General features: G+C 47.0%; 1 protein-coding gene across 9 annotated transcripts in view; it reads left to right on the top strand.

The window, feature by feature from the left end:
* Nucleotides 1–10,305: 10,305 nt before the first annotated feature.
* LOC126068549 (zinc finger protein 709-like) overlaps nt 10,306–20,109 on the top strand; it is a 476,820-nt gene continuing 467,016 nt past the window's right edge. For 2 of the 9 annotated variants that reach the window (XM_049871206.1, XM_049871207.1), the window contains exon 1: nt 10,306–10,779. In XM_049871206.1, coding sequence (XP_049727163.1) covers nt 10,687–10,779 — 93 coding nt within the window. In that variant the 5' untranslated portion in view covers nt 10,306–10,686. The remainder of the gene's footprint in view (nt 10,780–20,109) is intronic. The other 7 variants (XM_049871205.1, XM_049871208.1, XM_049871210.1 and 4 more) reach the window with 7 other exon arrangements.

The raw sequence follows: 20,109 nt of genomic DNA, 5'->3' as shown, positions 1-20,109 counted from the left end.
GACACTTCTAAGTTCCCCTGTGAAGGCCAGGCCTAGCCTGGCCAGCCATGGAGGCCACGGTCCTGCTTTGGGCCCTGTGTCTGGAGGTGCTCCCTGAGAAGGTGCCTAAGACCCTGCTTGGTGGGGTCTGGTCAGGTGCTGGGCACAGCCGCGTCTGAGTTTGTATCGGTTGTCACATGTGCCTCTTGAAAAAGTTTTCCAGTCCCCCTGTGGAGAAGGCCACGGGCCTGGGCTGAGTAGAACACCTTAGGAGGGCTCTCCAGTCCTGCCACTGCCCCCGTGGGGCCCAGTTTCTGGATGTGACACTTACAAAATTTTCTGTCTCCCTCTAGAGGAAAATACCAGTAGGAGCCCTGGTGGCACAGTGGTGAAGCATTTGGCTGCTAACCAAAAGGTCAGCAGTTCAAATCCACCAGCCACTCCTTGGAAATACTACTCTGTCCTGTGGGGTTGCTGTGAGTCGGAAGCAACTTGATGGCAATAGGTTTGGGTTTTTTGCTTGTTTATATAGGATCATAGCGAGTTCTTAACCACTACATCACCAGGGCTCCATGACGCTATATAGGATCATATATATATTTTCTTGTTGTTGAGTGCTGTCGAGTTGGTTCTGACTTATAGTGACCCTATAGGACAGAGTAGAACCATCCCATAGGGTTATCAAGGAGTGGCTAATGGATTCAAACTGCTGACCTTTTGGTTAGCAGGCAAGCTCTTAAGCACTGCGCCACCAGGGCTCCATATATATGTATAGGGTCACATTAGCTAATGGGGTCCGCACGTGACCACGGCTGAGACCAGACCATTCCCCGCACTCCCCCGGGCCTCTCCGAATGACTTAAAAAAAAAAACAAACCAAACCTGTTGCGGAGTTGATTCCAACTCTCTCTCTATATGGCCCTATACATATATATATATATATATATATATATATATATATATATATATGTCTCCAACAATGGGCAGAAGCATAACAATGATTGTGGGCATGGTTCAGGAACAGCAGTGTTTTGTTCTGTTGTAGGTAGGGTCTCTATGAATCACAACGGACCGGAGCGCAGCTAACAACAACAACATGTGGCCGTATATATATATATAAAACCACATATATACATGTGACTATAAACCCATTGCCATGGAGTCGATTTCTACTTATAGCGACCCTATAGGACACAGTAGAACTGCCCTATGCGATTTCCAAGGAGCGCCTGGTGGATTCGAACTGCTGACCTTTGGATCAGCAGCCTTAGCTCTCAACCCGAATGCTACCTAGGTTTCCATACATGTGAGTATATACAGTCGGAATCGGGTTTGGGTTTGAGGGGGGAGTCATCCTGAGAGGCCCAGGAGGGGGCTCTGATCCTAGCCACAATCACACGTGGACCCCATTAGCTGATGTGTCTCCTGAAAGTGTTTCTAGGTCTCCCTCCAGAGTGGCTAGGGACGCCCCTGCAGGGCCATCTCCCGTGGGGCGTGGTAACCACCCTTGATTTCCAAAAACGTTTAAGTCCTCCTCCAGATGGGGAGACTGATGGGGATGGCCAGGGAGGGCCGTGGAGGGCGCCCCCACAGCCTCACGTGAGTCCTGGTCATCAGGGGCACCTTCCAGAAGTGCTGTCTGTGTCCCCCGCCCAGGACAGAGGCCTGTCACCCCTGACTGCTGTGGTCGGGTGCTCGTGGCCTGAGACGCCGACGGACCGTGCGGCCTCTGCGGTGCACGTCGCTCCAGGTTGTGCCGGTTGTCGGGCGCCACGTGGCGGCCACCTTTGTGTCGTCCCAGGCGCTCTGGCGGCCAACATGTGGGGTGGGCTTTGGCCGCCAGGGATGGCAGTGAGGAAACCCTGGTGGCCTAGTGGTTAAGTGCTAAGGCTGCTACCCCAGAGGTCGGCAGTTCGAGTCCGCCTTGGAAACTCTATGGGGGCAGTTCTACTCTGTCCTTAGGGTCGCTATGAGTCGGAATCAACTCGACTACAGTGGGTTGGGTTTGGTTTGGTTTGATGGCAGTGATGCTGCCCAAAAGGGAGTCCCTTGAGAGGTCACTGCAGCTAGAGGGGAGAGCCGGCATCTGGGAATTGAGTGGCTGGCAGGAGGTCCCCTCTGCCCATAGGCAAGATTAACCACAGGCAAGATTAAGATTTACGACATATAGGAAAGTCACAATCACGATCACAAAGTGGTGGACAACCACACAGTACTGGGAATCACAGCCTAACCAAGTTGACACATATTGTTTGGGGACACAGTCCAATCCATGACAACCTCCTTTTGACAACTAGGAGCCTTGGTGGCACAACGGTTAAGAGTTTGGCTGCTAACCGAAAGGTGAGCAGTTCAAAGCTGCTCCTTGGAAACCCTATGGGGCAGTTCTACTCTGTCCTACAGTGTTGCTATGAGTTGGAATCATCTCAATGGCAAAAGGTTTTTTTTTTAAAAAAAGAAACTAATATCTTCTCTTCTAAATTATTACCAATAATTATCCTGTTGTCAGTTGCCATTGAGCTGTCTCCGACTCCTGGGGACCTTACTTGGAATGGAATGAAACCTTGCTGGGTCTTGTGTCATCACGATTTATCTATGGATATGTTTGAGTCCTGTTAATCAACATTCTTTTCTGATTCATAGGGTTTTCATTGGCTAATTTTCAAAATGCCTCTGCAGGCCTTTCTTCCCAGCCTGCCTTAGTCTGGAAGCTCTGCTAAAACCAATTCACTATGGGTGGCCCTGCTGGTATTTGAAATACCCAGAGACATAGCTTCCAGCATCACAGCGACATGCAAGCCACCACAGAATAACAAACCAATACACCCACAACAAAAACCTGTTACCTTGGAGTTGGTTCGGACTCAGTGACCCTGTAGGACAGAGTAGAACTGCTCCATAGGGTTTCCAAGGAGCAGCTGGTGGATTTGAACTGCTCACCTTTTGGTTAGTAGCTGTAGCTCTTAACCACTGTGCGACCAGGTCTCCTGGGAGATATATGGTCCTTGAAAATTTCTCTCCCAATCTTTAGGTTGTCTTTTCATTTAGTTGATAAAGTCATCTGAAGAACAAAATAATTTTTACAAGGTCCCATTTATCTATTTCGTCTTTTGCTGCTTGTGCTTTTGTTTCCATGTCCATCATTAAAAGCAGGTCCCACAGCCTTACGATGAGTGCCAGCTTTTAATCCCAGTGAGTTTTTTCATTACAAAATTCCTGACTATAGTAGAATTACTGGTGCACTTTCAGCCTCGGGGTACTATTCAAGATATAAACTTAATAAGATTATGAATGAATATTGAAAAGAGTAAAAATAATATTTTAATATTGTAAAAATAATTTCAATGACCATAATCAGCACCAAGCCAATTTATGTGAGGTAGAGATCAAATACATTGCAGATTCCCATATTCTCCAAGCTGGTGTACCACTCCATCCCTGACAGAGGTGCTCTGCCTCCCCTCAGTACTGTTCCCTCCCCCTGTTTAGGTTTGGCAATGGGATGCAAAGCCTCACAGACCTCACAAGCTGTGCTTACACTTAAGAAAAAAAGCTCACAGACCTCACAAGCTGTGCATACACTTAAGTGGCTTATTAAGGAAGTAACAGGAAGTAACTCAGGAGCAGTATGGGAAATATGTAGGCGAAATCTCTGTTCTTCAGTGCATGACAGCTCTCTCAGCTCTCAGCCATGCACAGCTCCTCTCAGCTCCCTGAGGACAGGCTCCCTTTGGCCCTTCAGGACGGGCTCTCCTTGGCCCCCCTCAGGACACAGTCCCTGCAGCCCCCTCAGGACGGGCTCCTCTCAGCTCCCTCAGAATGGGTTCCACTCATCCCCTCAGGGCAGGGACCCCTTGACCCTTAAGGCCAGGCTCCCCTGTGTCGCCTCAAGAGGGCTCACCTCCTTAGCATCAGAACAGGCTCCCCATGGCCTCCTGAGAACAGACTCCCCTCAGCCCCCTCAGGACAGGCTACCCTCCATCCCATCAGAACAGGCTCCCCTCGTTCCCCTTAGACCAGGGTCCCCTCAGCCCCCAGAGCACAGGGTCCTCTCAACCCGATGAGGATGAGGATAGGCTCCCCTCGGACCTCTGAGGACAGGCTCCCCTAAGGCCCCTGAGGACAGGCTCCCCTGGAACCCCTCAGGACAGGCTCCCCTCAGCCCCCTAAGGACAGACTCCCCTCAGCCCTCTTAGGACAGTCTCCCCTCAGCCCCTCAGAGCAGGCTTCCCTCGCCCCCGAGGACAGGCTCCCCTCAGCCCCCTGGGGATGTTACCACAAATCTCAGATTCCAGCCGCCTGCCACAAAGCCAGGACTGAGATAAAAAAAGGACGAGGTAAAAGGCAAGAGGGCTTTACTGAACACTGGTATTCAAGGGACAGAGGGGATTAAATTTCTCCGGAATTCTAATTCTAAAGAGCTAGTTCCAGGGTTTTGTAGGGGGAAGGTCAGGGTCACCTAATGTTTTTAGGCACAGAGCCCACAGATGGCCTTATACATCACAAAACAACTTTAAGAAACCCTTTATTAAACTAAAGATATGCATAGCAGACATCTGGACTCTAATCAATATGTTTGTAACAGGCTGGAAAAAAACTCGCATAAGAATCTCTCAGCTAGTGGAACTGTTCTGCTAAGTCCACTTGGCTGAGATAGTGAGCAAGAAAGAAAGTTGTAGATTAAAAATGCCAGGCAGCCTTTCTACTGTTTTGCAGGCTAAAGGCCATTTCTCCGGAGAACAAAGAAGAGAAGAGAGACCAAGGCCACAGGCACTGAGAGAGCTCCGCACCCCTTTGGAAGAGTTTCGTGCACTGGTGCAATATAAAAGTGTTTAGCGGTTACTTAGAGCATCATTACGGCGTTAGTCACCTCAAGCTCTCAATCACCCATTTTGAAGAGGAGAAAACACGTTGTAAGGTATTAGGGTGTCTGTTATGATTAAGAGTGGAACAGGCTGCTCGGCCATATCTTGAACAGAGCCTGTGCCATTTTCTAAAGACTAGAGATTAATCACAGCTTATACAGCTATACTAAAACAAACTAGAAAATATATTCTCTCTACTTTAATATTAAAACCCTGGAGAAAATGTATTTTCTCTACTTCAAGGATAGGCTCCCCTTAGCCCCCTGAGGATAGGCTCCCCTCGGCCCTGGTAGAACAGGTTCCCCTGGGCCCTGGCAGGACAGGCTTCCCTCAGCCCTGGCAGGACAGGCTCCCTTAGGCCCCCTGAGGACAGGCTCCCCTCAGTCCCCTCAGGCAGGCTCCCCTAATCCCCTTCAGGACAAGCTATCCTCGGCTCCCTCAGGACAGGCTCCCCTGGGCCCCCTGAGGACATACTCCCCTGGGCCCTCTGAAGACAGGCTCTTGTTGGCACTGCCTTCTGTGACCACTAATCTGCCACTGGGCCCCCCAGCATTTTTCATTTTGTCCAGATTGATGGACATTTTCTGGGTAAGCTGTAAACAACTTGTGGTTTGATACTTTTTTATCTGGTTCTGAGCGTTTCTCACACTAAAGCCCTAGAAACCTTTTAACTGACCGGTAAGTCCTCTGTGCATGCTAACTCCAAGACCTACACTTGCCATACCGTACGTAAAAGCTCTCCTACAGTCCCAAAGTGTCGTTGCTTTGTTCCTAGGTGAAATCCCCTGTGTGGCCTTATGTCCAAGCATGTGGTAGTTTCCTCTCTGGTACCTGTGAGTACTAAACTCTATTTGTTTTCTGGCTTTCTCCTATGAGTCTCACTTTTCTTCTGTCGCACTTGTCAGACTATCCCCGACAGCAAGAAACCACCTTTCAGTCGAAATTAAGACATGCATCCCATGGCCCACAATACATACATATATGTGTGTGTGTATATCTATATATGGAAAGCCTGGTGACATAGTTGTTAAGAATTTGGCTGCTAACCAAAAGGTTGGCAGTTGGAATCCACTAGACGCTCCTTGGAAACCCTATCAGGCAGCTCTACTCTGTCCCGTAGGGTCACTATGAGTCCGAACTGACTCGACAACAATGGGTATGGGAGTACGTGTGTGTATATATATATATATATATATATGGAAACCCTGGTGGCGTAGTGGTTAACAGCTACGGCTGCTAACCAAGAGGTCGGCAGACTTTATATGTGTATTTATTGTGCTTTAGATGAAGGTTTACAGAACAAATTAATTTCTTATTAAACAGTTAACACACATGTGGTTTTGTGACATTGTTTGCCAACCCAGCGACATGTCAACACTCTTCCCTTCTCCATTTTGGGTTTCCCGTTTCTGTTTGTCCAGCTTTCCTGTCTCCTCCGGCCTTCTTGTCCTTGCCCCCGGGCTGGTGCGCCCATTTAGTCTCATATACACTTGTTGTTGAAAATGCTGTTGGGCAAAATGGACCATTGATCCAATTTGGAATTTATCACTTCTTGGGTTTGGTGTGCTTGAGGGTTTTGTTTTTATAATTTTGACCAAGATTACAGAAAAGGAGACATATTATGTATTTGTCATCTTGATAGCTTTCCTTAAAGGGCAGTGAGGCAAGTTATGCATCTAAAATGTTTAACACAACACCTGAGGGAGAATAAGTGCTCAGTAAGTAGTATCTACTATTATATTTATGGAAACCCTGATGGCATAGTGGTTAAGAGCTACATCTCCTAACCAAAAGGTGGGCAGTTCAAATCTCCAGGCGCTCCTTGGAAACTCTATGGGGCAGTTCTACTCTATCCTGTAGTGTCACTAATCGACTCAACGGCAATGGGTTTCTTATTGTTATGGGCGAGTCACATGGATTTGGATTTTCTGCGACATCTAATGGGAAGGTAGGAACAATTTACCATCTGAAAACCATTGTGAGAACCTTGGAGTTTTGTTAAAACTTTTTCTTTGAGGACACTGAAGCAGGCAGTCCTGAAAATGTTATTAAGGGTTATTAACCATCGTATAATACTTGTTTTTCAGAAAAGTCTACTCTTGCTACATTTTTCTTACAACTTTTACAGTACTTCACCATGATCGGTTGAATCCCCAGGTTCCTTCTCCTCTCGTGGCAGGAGACTGAGGCGCAGGTGCACAGATTTCAAATTGACCCGCTATATGACCTTCCTGGGGTGATAGTAGTGTTCCATGCCCACTTTTTTTTAGGGCTGTGTGCAGTATTTTTAGAGCCGTGCACAAAAACCCACTTAGTAAAATTATGCGGACTGTGCACACGTCACAAAACTAAAGATCTTCCCCTTGCTGTTCTTGCATATGTATGTCACTCCCTATAAAACCAGCAAGTCTGCCCTGGACCAGGGAGCTAGCAGCATTAGGTCACGAGACCCTGCCAGTCTCCCAGTTTGCAAACTGTGAATAAACCTTTTTGTTCTTCCAATCTTGTGTCTTGTTGTTGTTAGGTGCCATCGAGTCGATTCCGACTCATAGCAACCCTGTGCAAAACAACAAAACACTGCCCGGTCCCGAGCCATCCTTGCAATCGTTGTTATGCTTGAGCTCATTGTTGCAGCCACTGCGTCATTCCACCTCGTTGAGGGTCTTCTTCTTTTCCGCTGACCCTGTACTCTGCCAAGCATGATGTCCTTCTCCAGGGACTGATCCCTCCTGACAACATGTCCAAAGTATGTAAGATGCCGCCTTGCCATCCTTGCTTCTAAGGAACACTCTGGTTGTACTTCTTCTAAGACAGATTTGTTCATTCTCTTGGCAGCCCATGGTATATTCAGTATTCTTCACCAACGCCACAACAACCCTGTGTCTGGCTGGCTTCAGTTCACTAGTCTGCTTCACAAGAACCTATGAGTTGACGGCTTCAACACCAGGTCGTTCACGAATGACTTTCAGGAAAGAAAAAAGCCACAGCAATAGATAATTTGTGTCATTTGTAGACAATGTGATTTGTCTTTCCAATGAGTTGGTAGAAAGGCCAATGCAGATATTTTTAAATGGAGAGCTGAAGTTATAGAATGTCATTGTTTTTGGTGTTCAAATCAATTGAATAAAGTATGATGAGTAGAAGGGATAGGAAGAAAAATAGGAATATATATCATGTTACATCCAGCCATTCAGCTTCTTGAATAAACACAGAACATTGCACTTTGGTGAGTAGCATCTGGGGTCCTTTCCACAACGGATTTCCTGTGTCCATACAACCAACTACTGTCCCTTCCTGCCTTCTCATTGCGCCTCCAGACATGAGCCGCCCATTTGGTTACTTCTAGGGTGAATATCAACAGGGAAGAGGGCAGGCGGAATTCTTCTGTGTGTTGGAAAATTTCCCTACCTCCACCTCAGAGGAGGTTATACGAGTGTATATCCCGATGTAAAAATCCATTGCATTGTACACTGTCATGGATTGAATTGTGTCCCCCCTAAAATATGTGTCCACTTGATTAGGCCATGATTCCCAGTATTCTGTGGTTTTCCCCCTTTTTGTGATTGTACTTTTATGTTAAAGAGGATTAGTGTGGGATGTAACACTACTCTTACTCAGGTCACCTCCCTGATCTGATGTAAAGGGAGTTTCCCTTGGGTGTGGCCTGCACCACTTTTTATCCCTCAAGAGATAAAAGGAAAGGGAAGCAGGCAGAGAGTTGGGGACCTCATATCACCAAGAAAGCAGTGCCAGGAGCAGAGCATGTCTTTTGGACCTGAGGTTTCTGTGCTGAGATGCTCCTAGTCTAAGGGAAGACTGATGACAAGGACTTTCCTGCAGAGCTGACAGGGAGTAAAAGCCTTCGCCTGGAGCTGGTGCCCTTAATTCGGACTTTTAGCCTTCCAGACTATGAGAGAATAAACTTCTCTTTGTTAAAGCCATCCACTTGTGGTATTTCTGTTATGGCAGTACTAGGAGACTGAGACAGCATCCACTGTGGTATTTCTGTTACAGCAGCACTAGGTGACTGAGACACCATCCACTGTGGTATTTCTGTTACAGCAGCACTAGGTGACTAAGACACCATCCACTGTGGTATTTCTGTTACAGCAGCACTAGGTGACTGAGACACCATCCACTGTGGTATTTCTGTTACAGCAGCACTAGGTGACTGAGACACCATCCACTGTGGTATTTCTGTTATGGCAGCACTAGGTGACTAAGACACCATCCACTGTGGTATTTGTGTTATGGCAGCACTAGGTGACTGAGACACCATCCACTGTGGTATTTCTGTTATGGCAGCACTAGGTGAGTGAGACACCATCCACTGTGGTATTTCTGTTACAGCAGCACTAGGTGACTGAGACATCATCCACTGTGGTATTTGTGTTATGGCAGCACTAGGTGACTGAGACACCATCCACTGTGGTATTTCTGTTATGGCAGCAGTAGGTGACTAAGACACCATGCACTGTGGTACTTCTGTTATAGCAGCACTAGGTGACTGAGACACCATCCACGTATGGTATTTCTGTTATAGCAGAATTAGATAAGTAAGACATACACTAAGATTAATATACATCGTGCACTTTATTATGTGTGTATATGAGACAAAAGTATACACTTTGTAATTGTCATTTTCAAAGATACTTCACCTTTTACCTATGACTGGTACCTCCCTGCCTCTCACCCTGGAAAACTTCTCCCCCCAGGTTCCTCAGCTCTTAGAGAGGTCAGACTGAGTGTGCACAGTCTGTATGCTGCTCCTAAGGAAAGATACTGGATACGCAAGAGACAACAAACCATGAAATAGAAGCCAAACTAGAGACTTCACCAATCCTAAAGATTGGGAAACATTTATGAGGAGCAGTGGAAGTAATTCTCTACGTGTTGCAGGTCAAGGCTCCTAGCTTGGGAGTACGCCCTGCCTCGGTTCTTGCCTAAAACTCAGCAGGATGACCAGGAGAGGCTCAGAGGTTCCACAGGAACAAAAGCTCAAGAGCAGTGGACAGAGAGGGACTGGGCAACACTAGCCTCTGTTCCCCCGAACAAAGGATTTTTTCTGAGGCTTATATGGGTTTGGCGAGGATAATAGAGTGACGAATATTTATTTAGCAGGTTTCTTTCAAGGGGCCGGTACTTCTCAGAATGGCGGTGCATTCTAAATTAGACTCCATGCCCATCTGGAATCTAAGATGGAACCATCCTGGGACTGGGTGGCAGGACTTATTATGGGGTGTAGCACCTGCGCAGTCCCTCCCATGGTGCTGGTTCGATTCCTGTCGCGAGTAGTTGCATCAGGCAGAAGTCATCCGTCGGTCACCTTGTGGATGTCTATGCGTGCTCCAGGGACCTGATCCCGTCAGTGCTTCTGAAAAACATCTTACAAGGAAGTATATTGCTCCTTCTTTCCTTATCGCACATTCCAGGATGGGGGTTTTGCGTCATTAGCCAAGCACGTAATTTTTGTAAGTAGCTTGCAAGTTGCAGGTGTTGCAGGGTACCTTGCCTAGGGGCACAGGCCCTTTTTCTTCCCTGTCTCACACAGAATATGGGAAGACTTTTTCAAATGGCCAAATATGCAAATACTAACATCCTCTGTTCCCCCAAGGGTATCTCTGATTACTGAAATCCACGTTACAGCTCAGTTATACATTTAAGAAAACCCAGCCTTTTCTCCGTAGAGGAAATAAGGACAACCCTGGTCACATCCCAAATACCAAGGGGAACCACTGAACCCCACGGTCCCTATTTGGAGGGCTCTGGGTTCCCGCACGGAAGCACTCACGTACTCACCGACAGTCTCGAAAACCGGAAGCGGAAGAGGGCGGCCAAGGTGATGACCCTCGCTCTCCGGTGTGAGGTGTGTGTGGCGGCAGCTGCTTCCTGGAGGCCGCGGAGGTGGGACCTGCGTGTGTCGGTGCGTGGACAGGTGAGGTGGCGGGAGCCGCGCACACCTGTGGTGCTTAGGGGGCGGGGAGACATGCAGGGTGCAGGGCCTCCCGGGCGCCGGGGTCGCTCCCTGTGTGTGTCGGTGCGTGGACAGGTGAGGTGGTGGGAGCCGCGCACACTTGTGCTCAGGGAGCGGGGCGACATGCAGGGTCCCGGGCCTCCTGGGTGCTCGGGGCGCTCCGGGCGTCTGAATGGCGTGTCCCTACGTGGGGTGCAGACACAGGTGCGGGGTCACCTCGAGCAGTTCCTCAGCCCTCAGTCACCGCCGGCCCGTCTGTGTATTTACCGTTTACTGAGGTGTTTCCGGAGGGCTGCGCACGGGGTGAAGAACTTCGTCTAAGGCCCCTCCTTTGAGCCTCCAAACAGCACTGCCAGGGAGCGACGATTTGTAACGTTTTACAGAAGTTGAATAATCTCGGAGAAATTTAATACCTTGCCCGTAGACAAATATCTGCTAAGTGGCAGTGTCTGAACTCAAATGTAAATCTGTTCTTACTTCAAGGGGCATAGTGATCACAGTCTCCCTGCCCGAAACGGCTCCTCTTTCTTTTCTGTGCTTCATCAGGCAGGACTTCTGTTGAGTATTAGTGATCCTGGGGAAATGAAGATTGTGGTGAGGAATATAACCTCCTCCTTTGATGGGTATATGTATTTAGGACTGATGAACACTCAACAAACATGACTTGTAAATAGTATGTACGTTTAGGAGCAGGTTTATCCCAGTTTCAGGAGGAAAACATTTAATACAGGCACCTTTCGAGGAATTTCTTGGGCATTAAGGCAGAAATTTTCATCACGATTGTGTGAGAAACCGTACAGCCAGGCCTAGTTGCTCCGATATAAAATGTGATGTTGCTGAACAGTCTTAATGCAGGCGACGAATGATTTATAGATATCACACACCCTGGGTGTGTAGTCTGTGGTCGATTGGGTACTGGGAATTGAAGTGTAACCTAACCACTCAGGTTCTTGTCCTGTCTTATTAGCCGATTGAAAGAAGATGGACACTGATTGCACGGGAAACAGAAACTGGCAGGTTTATTGTCTGCACATACAACGAATGTCTGGGGCCTAGTGACCTTATGGCCAGGTGCTGGCTGACTAGGGAAGCTGGGGAGCTTTTTGTTTGCAGTGGCCTCAGGGGTTGGGTTTGGTACCTGGAATTTTCTGCCTTTAACTCTCCCCTGCCTATAATGGGGTGGGGGGAGGGTCAGGTGAAGGATGTGATTTCGATCTGTGCATGCTTCAAGGTGTAACTAGGGCTAGTCAATGGACCCAGTCACTGCCTGCTGCGACTTCCTGCTCAAAACAAGCTTAGTGTTATCAAGACAAAGGGGGAGGGGAAGGGGAGACAAGCAGGGTCCCGGGCCTCCCGGGTGGTCGCGTTCGCTCCCTGCGTGTGTCGGTGCGTCGACAGGTGAGGTGGTGGGAGACAGGTGAGGTGGTGGGAGCCGCGCACACCTGTGCTGCTCAGGCAGCGGGGAGACATGCAGGGTCCCGGGTCTCCCGCGCGCCGCTGTCGCTCCCTGTATGTGTTGGTGCGTGGAGAGGTGAGGTGTTGGGCGCCATGGGAGCCGCGCACACCTGTGCTGCTCAGGGAGCCGGGAGACATGCAGGGTCCCGGGCCTCTGGGGCGCCTGGTTCGCTCCCTGCGTGTCCGTGCCCCACCCCCACCGCCGCCCCCCGGTTCTCTTTTTTGTGTCTTTACGGTCCAGCTGCGGCCAGATGTGACCTCCTGTGAGCCGGCAGAATGGGGGCCGTGACGGGGGCAGGGAGAGCCAGTGAGCAAGACTCCGGCGTTTGGGAAATCTAACGCAATGTTTATTGCCAGTCCGCAGGCGGGGAGCCCAGAGACATTTCCTCAGGTCAGGCTCCTTGCTTGAGGGGTGCACTGCAGGTTTATGGGGTGACGGAATAAGGAAGTTATATATATTCAGGAAGTTTGTGGGGAATCTTATGCACACGAACAGCGGGACGGGGGCAGATGTCTGAGCCGGATGCTGGTACCCGACCTCGGGTTTCTCAGTGTTTGGCCTCAGTTTTGTTGTGCAGCCCTTCGGTTCTTTTCCGGTCTTATAATGGCATTTTTGTTCTGGGTAGGTCGTCCTAAGAACGCGGGAAGCTTCCCTACACGTGCCTTGTTAGTACCAGTTTTCAATTTCACGGAAAAGGGCCTTGTTTTTTCCTGGAGTAAGAATAGACTTTAGAGACAAACTTTACCTTCAGCAAGATTTCTTTTGCCTGAGTCAAGCAAAAGGAGTCAGCTGGGAGACTAAGTGTCTCCAAAGGACTGACTCCTTTGAGTCAGGGAGGTTATTGCTTTTATGTACCAGGTTATGTCAAGTGGCCTTTCTTTATTCATGCAGTTTCTGAGAAAAAGGCAAGGGTTTCAGGGGCAGGGGAGGAAGAGGGGGAGGGAATTGGTGTGGCTGTGGAAATGAGGTGAGTCCACGAGAGCTGTGGTTGGTAGCCAGAGGTTGCTATTTCAATTAAAACAAATTACAACTAAAAGAAGATGTTCAGTTCCCTAATCGTATTAGTCATATGTTCAGTGCTAAGTAGCCATGTGGGCTGGAGGCTACCATGTTAGACTGTGCAGAAACAGAACATGGCTGTCTTCACAGCAAGTTCTCCTGGATAGTGCTGCTCATAAGTATATACAACAGGTGATAATTTCTGTGTGTCAGTGTGATAAGCCATAAAAAGGAAGAAAAAGCCATTGCTGTCAAGTCAATTCCAACTCGTAGCGACCCTATGGAACAGGGTAGAACTGTCCAACAGAGTTTCCAAGGAGCACCTGGTGGATTTGAACTGTCACTCTTTTGGTTAGCAGTGGTAACACTTAACCACTGTGCCACCACGGTTTCCAAATAAATAGTGAAAAACCAGGGACATACGGTACTTGTATTAAAAGGACCTAAGCTGAGAGGTTGGACAGCATGAAAAGGAAAATTATTGAAGTGAAGATTCAAAAAATTAGTTTTATTTGGCTACATGCATGATTATGTAGGGCTCATCGCATGTTTTATGGGTGGGGGTGGAAAGAGTATTTCAGCTGGGAGAAATGAGTGTTGAAATTCCTGAGGTAACAGAGAACCCAGTATCCATTCGTCGATGAAAGTCGGAGATGATTGAAGCAGAGAAAACAAGGTGGTTGGACATCGGAGTAAAGAAAGTGACAGCAGGCTGTTTCGAAGCCAGCTGACTACTTTGGGCTCTTTGTAGGCAAAGGCGCAGCCACTGACTGGCACTCAGCAGTTCCTGTGCTACAAATAGGTTTTGGAAGTGACAACCATGATTGAGTGACTCAGGCAGGAGCTTGTTATGAACAAGTTAGGGAAGACAGAGGAGGCCTAGACATGAAGATGGGTTGTGGATCAGGAAGATGAAAAAAAAAAAAAAAAACCATTGCTGTCAAGTCCATTTCGACTCCTAGTGACCCTGTAAGACAGGTTATAACTGCCCACAGGGTTTCCAAGGTATGCGTGGTGGATTCAAACTGCCCACCTTCTGGTTAGCAGCGATAGCTCTTAACTACTGTGACACCAGGGTTTCCATCAGGACGATAGTGTGGTGATGTAATGTAGATGTAGATGGTTCACAGGGCGTCCGATGTTGGACTGCTCATCCTTGACTTACAGGCTATAGATCAGTTAGTGACTTGAATGTCTATGTGTGTTATGGATTGAATTGTGGCCCCCAGAAATGTGTGCCAACTTGTCTAAGCCCTGATTCCCAGTATTGTGTGATTGGCCACTATTTTGTCATCTGAAGTGGTTTTCCAATGTGTTGTAAGTCTTACCTTTTTTATGTTAATAAAGGAGAATTAGAGGCAGTTAGGAAACCCTGGTGGCGTAGTGGTTAACTGCTACAGCTGCTAATCAAAGAGTTGGCAGTTCGAAACCACCAGGCACTCCTTGGAAACTCTACGGGGCAGTTCTACTCTGTCCTATATGGTTGGAATCGACTTGAGGGCACTGGGTTTGTTTTTTTGTTTAGAGGCAGTTATGTTAACTAGGCAGAACTCAATCTACAAGATTAGGTTGTATCTTGAGTCAGTCTCTCTAGGGATGTAAAAGAAGCCAGCAGAGAGACAGAGAGACTTCATACCACCAAGAAAGAAGCATCAGGAGCACAGCATGTCCTTTGGATCTGGGGTCCCCGCACTGAGAAGCTCCTAGAGTAGGGGAAGATGGATGATAAGAACCTTCCCCGTACTGATAGAGAGAAAGCCTTCCCCTGAAGGTGGTGCTGTGAATTTGGTCTCCTAGCCTTCTAGACTGTGAGAAAATAAGTTTGTTTGTTATAGCCACCCGCTTGTAGTGTTTCTGTTATAGGAGCACTAGATAATTAAAACAGTGTGGGTAACTCTGGGGATTTTGCTAAAATGTGGATTTTGATTCAGCAGTTCTGGCGTGGGATGCAAGAGTCTACAAACTAAACAATCTTATAGTTTGTGCTGGGTATAAGGCTAGGAATAAGGATGTGAATTAAAATTAGTGCTGTTAGAGGAAATAATAAAAGGAAGGATAAAGGTTAAAGGGGACACACTGGCATAAAGATCATGTGAGAGAGAGAACATTGACTCTGAGATCAAGAAACGAAAGAATAGCAGTCAGCTGGGCGAGGAGCAAGGTGGAAAGTAGTGGGAACAGAGACAGGGGAGGGCTCCATAGAGAAAACTCAGTGATTTTCTGATTGATTTAGTATAAGGTTGAAAGACAAATATTTAGCAACCTTCCCTGATTTCTCAGATGTTTAGGGACTGGTGGTGTCATGGTTTGAGAATGAAGGAGAGGGGGAAAAAACTCAAGGGGAAGAAAGAAATGTTCATTGCAAAGCAACAGGAAAAGTACCTATTACATGTTAGAGTGCTGTAAATGAAAAAAAGATTTCAAAGCATAATAAAAGAGTGTTAACTGCACATAATTAATAATGAATGAACTTAGATAAGTTCATTGACCACAGCTGAAAACTTCATCCTGACAGTTCACCCACATTGGTACGAAATGACGGTGCCTGTGTTGATCTGTAAGGGACAGAGGTACATAGGTGAACTCACAACTTCAACATTGAAGCCCTAACTCCCTGGAGGAAATCAGGTTCAAGTTTTGCAGCCTGGCCAGGCCTGGTTGCTCCTCATGCTCTGGGAGAGGTAAATTCCTCCATCTGTGATCTTGTTGCAGAAAGGAGAGGCCCATGGAGCTGCCTGAAGAATGCGGGTGTGTGTTTGGGGGGCTGGAGCCTGTTCTGCCTTCAGTGTAAAGGCCCTCAGGGTGAAGCATTGCCCTGAGCCTGGGAGGAGGCCAAAGGCCTGTGACTCCCTGCTTCCTCCACACTGTTTCCTCCCTATCCTTCTTCCATTTCAGGCCTCAGGTGTGGTGCAGGGAGAACTAGTCCAGTCCAGGCAGCTGGGGACCTCAGGTGACTATCTTGCACATTCCTCAATCACAAGGAAGGATTTCAAGTGCTCAGACTGGTGTGTGGACCAAGTATTATTCATCTGCCTCCAAATTGCCCAGGCCTCTGCTTCCAGTCCTGTCCCTCTTCCTGGAAGTGGCTTCTTGGGCTCAGAGACGACATTCCCTTAGACTTCCAGAAACTGGAGAAGGAAATGGTGAGTTCTGTGGAGAACTGGGTTATCCTTAGCATAAGTGGGTGAGGCTGGATCTGAATTGCTGGGGGAGCAGCTGTGTGCTGCGGGGCTGTGGTTCCTCAATGAAGAAAAAAGGTAGCAGAGGAGGCTGAGGGACTGAGGCCCAGGAGGCACCCTGAGGCCCTGCTACTCTGTCACTGGGCCCTTCCCCTATACACATGTGGCTTTTCAGGATTTAGATGCCTGCAGTCACCTTCCTTATGTGACTCTCAGAGCTGCCACCCTGGGGTGTTAACATCTTCACCCCGGGACTTTGTGCTCTGTGTTGAATGACAAAGTCTCCTGACCAGAGCCTGAAGACGGAGCATCTCTGGCTGTGGAGGCTGGGCCCCGCCATCCAGGGCCATCCTTGTCCCGTCTCTCTGACCAATGTTCTTGACTCCCCCCAGGCACTGGAACATTTTCAGTGCCGTTCTGAAACTACACCTGCAGCTGTCACACTGTTTTATGGGTTAGAAAAGGAGAGGAGAGTTCGTAGGGAAGGCCCTGACTGTTTATGGGGTCCTGGGTGTTGGTGGTGCTCTCCTGATGTCACAAAAAGGCATGAAGCTGGGGACAATGAGTCCAGCTGGATCCTGTCTGCGTTCTCCAAGCCCATTTTTACCCCCACTGGGGAAGGCTTTTGCCTTGAGGCTTTCAGGTATGTGGAAAGCATGACTCTGCAGTCTTGGTCCTCGTCCTCCCACCTGTGACTAGAGCTGTGTGTAATCCCTATGATTGTTGATGTTCTCCCTAGTCTTAAATTAGAATCTAAAATAAAGCATTCTCTAAGCAGAAGAGATGTGTGTGTTTAAATTCTTGGATTTACAGTTTCCAATGGATGAAAATTTCTAGATCACTAGTTGTGTTTCTACTGAGAATTTTTCAATTTAATGGATGTAAACTTCTCAAACACAGAGGAATGCTTATTTTTAACTTACGTAAAAGTTTCTCTAAAGCTTACTTAAATCTTGAGAAAGTTCTCATTTCTTGCCTGTGGATTGTTATCATCTATTTTTATAAGTTTATGACCATTACTGATATTATTCCCAGTATTATAGCTTCACCACCCAGGTCTGAATCCGTAAACTCTGTGTTGTTTAGTTTTGCCTCTTTTGAGCTTTCTGTGATTACTGTGTCTGGGTCCTTCAGTGACTTGTAATCTGTTCTGAAGGTTATAGTCTGATCTTCATCAGAAAATGCTTCAACTTCTCTTCTCAGTTTCAGTAAGCAAGATTGTGTTATCTGCATTGCCCAGGTGGTTTTTCAGTCTTCCTCTAATCCTGATGCTGTGTTCTGTTTCATATCGTCCAGATTCTCTGGTTTTTTGCTCAGCATACAGTTTGGGTAAGTATGGTGAAAAGATAGAACACACCTGACACACACCTTTCCTGACTTTAAAACATGCGGTATTCCCTTGTTCTGTTTGAATGACTGCCTCTTGGTCTGTGTGCGGTTTCCACAGGAGCACAGTTAAGTGTTCTGGAATTCCCATTCTTCGTAATGTTATCCATCATTTTTATGTTCCATATATTCGAATGCTTTTGCATAGTCAGTGAAACGCAGGTAAACATCTTTCTGGTATTCTCTGCTTTCAGACACCAGCTGTGATGTCTGTTGTTCCATGTGGTCTTCTGAATCTGGCTTAAATTTCTGGCAGTTCCCTGTTGAAGTACTGCTGCAACTGCTTTTGAATGATCTTCAGGAAAATTTTCTTGCGTGTGGTATTAAGGATGTTGTTTGATAATTTCCACATTCTGTTTTATCACCTGTCTTTGGAATAGGCTTGAATAGGGATCTCTTCCAGTTGCTTGGTCAGGTAACGGTCTTCCAAACTTCTTGGCATAGATGAGTGAGCGCTTCCGGCGCTGCATCTGTTGGTTGAAACATCTCAATGGGTATTCCATCAATTCCTGAATGGCTGTATTTCGCCAGTTCTTTCGGTGCAGCTTGGACTTCTTCCTTCGGTACCATTGGTTCTTGATCCTATGCTACCTCCTGAAATGATTGAATGTCGACCAGTTCTTTTTGGTACACTTACTGTGTATTCCTTTCATCTTCTTTTGATGCTTCCTGCATGATTCGATATTTTCCCTGTAGGGTCCTTCAGTATTGCAGCTCGAGGCTTGAATTTTTTCTTCAGTTCTTTCAGCTTGAGAACTGTCAAGCATGCCCTTCCCTTTTCGTTTTCTAACTCCAGCTCTTTGGACATTCGTTGTAATATTTTGTCTTCTGGAGCTGCCCACTGAAATCTTCTGTTGAGCTCTTTTCTTTCATCATTTCTTCCATTTGCTTTAACTATTGTTTGTTCAAGAGTAAGTTTCAGAGTCTCTTCTGACATGCGTTTTGGTCTTTTCTATCTTTTCAATGATCTCTTGCTTTCTTCGTGCGTGATGTTCTTGATGTCATTCACAGCTCGTCTGGTCTGTGGTCATTAATGCTCAGTGCATTGACTATATTCTTGAGATGGTCTCTAAATTCAGGTGGGATTTACTCAAGGTCATACTTTGGCTCTCGTGGAGTCGTCCTAATATTTTTCAGCTACATCTTGGCTTGCATACGAGCAGTTGTTGATCTGTTGCATAGTCGGCTCCTGGCCTTGTTCTGACTGACGGTGTTGAGCTTTACAATATAGATATAGAGGTAGGCTGTGCAATGCATATATTTTTTGGGAGGTCAGGGAGGGACACAGTTCAGTCCATGACACCATCCTTCTGGTTTTCAAAGGAAAAAATCTTGGACTCATCTTTGTCCTCTATTTCTTTTACACTTCAATGTTCAGTGCGTCAGGAAATTCTCTTACCTCTACCTTGAAAGTCTAGGGCCATCCCTTGCACTTGCCATTTTTCCAGCCACAGCTCCAGTCTCAGGCATCATCATTTCTTATCTGTTCATGCCCATAACTTTATAGCATATCTTTCTATTATATTAGTCCCCTACACACCAGTTCTTTATAAGCCGTTCTATTGGTTTCCTCTTCCACTCAGGATTGTTAAATCACTCTGCATTTCCATCAGATTAAAAAGCCCTAGTCTTTTCAGTTGCCAGCAGGTTCCCTAGAATGTGATAGGTCCCTTGACCCCAGTCGCTTGTCCCGTTTCCTCTAACATTACTCTCATTCTGCTCCAAACTTGGTGGCGTTTCGGTCTTAAAACATTCAGATACCTTCCCACCTTCTGGTCTGTGCTCTGGCTGTTCTTTCTTTCTGGAACAATGTCTTCTCAGATTTCTTGGATCGTTGCTTCCTATCCCTTGAGTCTTAGCTCAGGTGTTTCTTTTCAGTGAAGCCCAGTCTGAACCGCCTCCTTAGTGCCGCTGCTTGCATTGTCAGCGCTGCCGGTACTCTGGATCCTGCTCTACCTTTCATTTTTCCACTGGACTCATCACCTTTCCATGTTCCTGTGATGTAACATCCTATTGTTGATGGCTGAGTCTCTAATCGTTAGAATAGGGAGGTTTTTGAGTTTTTCAGTTATATATCCCAATTACAGAGAAGACCGTCTGACAAATTTTAGCTTATCTAATTTTCTGTTACTCATTTTTGTTTTCTAATAAATAGATTTTCTTTTTTAGAGCCGATTTAGATTAACAGAAGAAATGAGTGGAAAATACAAAGTTCTCATGTACCTCTACTTCCTCCTGTCCCTCCACTTCAGTTTTCCATATTACAGCACC

This window comes from Elephas maximus, chromosome X, assembly GCF_024166365.1.
Source record: "Elephas maximus indicus isolate mEleMax1 chromosome X, mEleMax1 primary haplotype, whole genome shotgun sequence".
In the NCBI taxonomy this organism is placed as follows: Eukaryota; Metazoa; Chordata; class Mammalia; order Proboscidea; family Elephantidae; genus Elephas; species Elephas maximus.
This window is presented reverse-complemented; position numbering and strand designations above follow the sequence as displayed.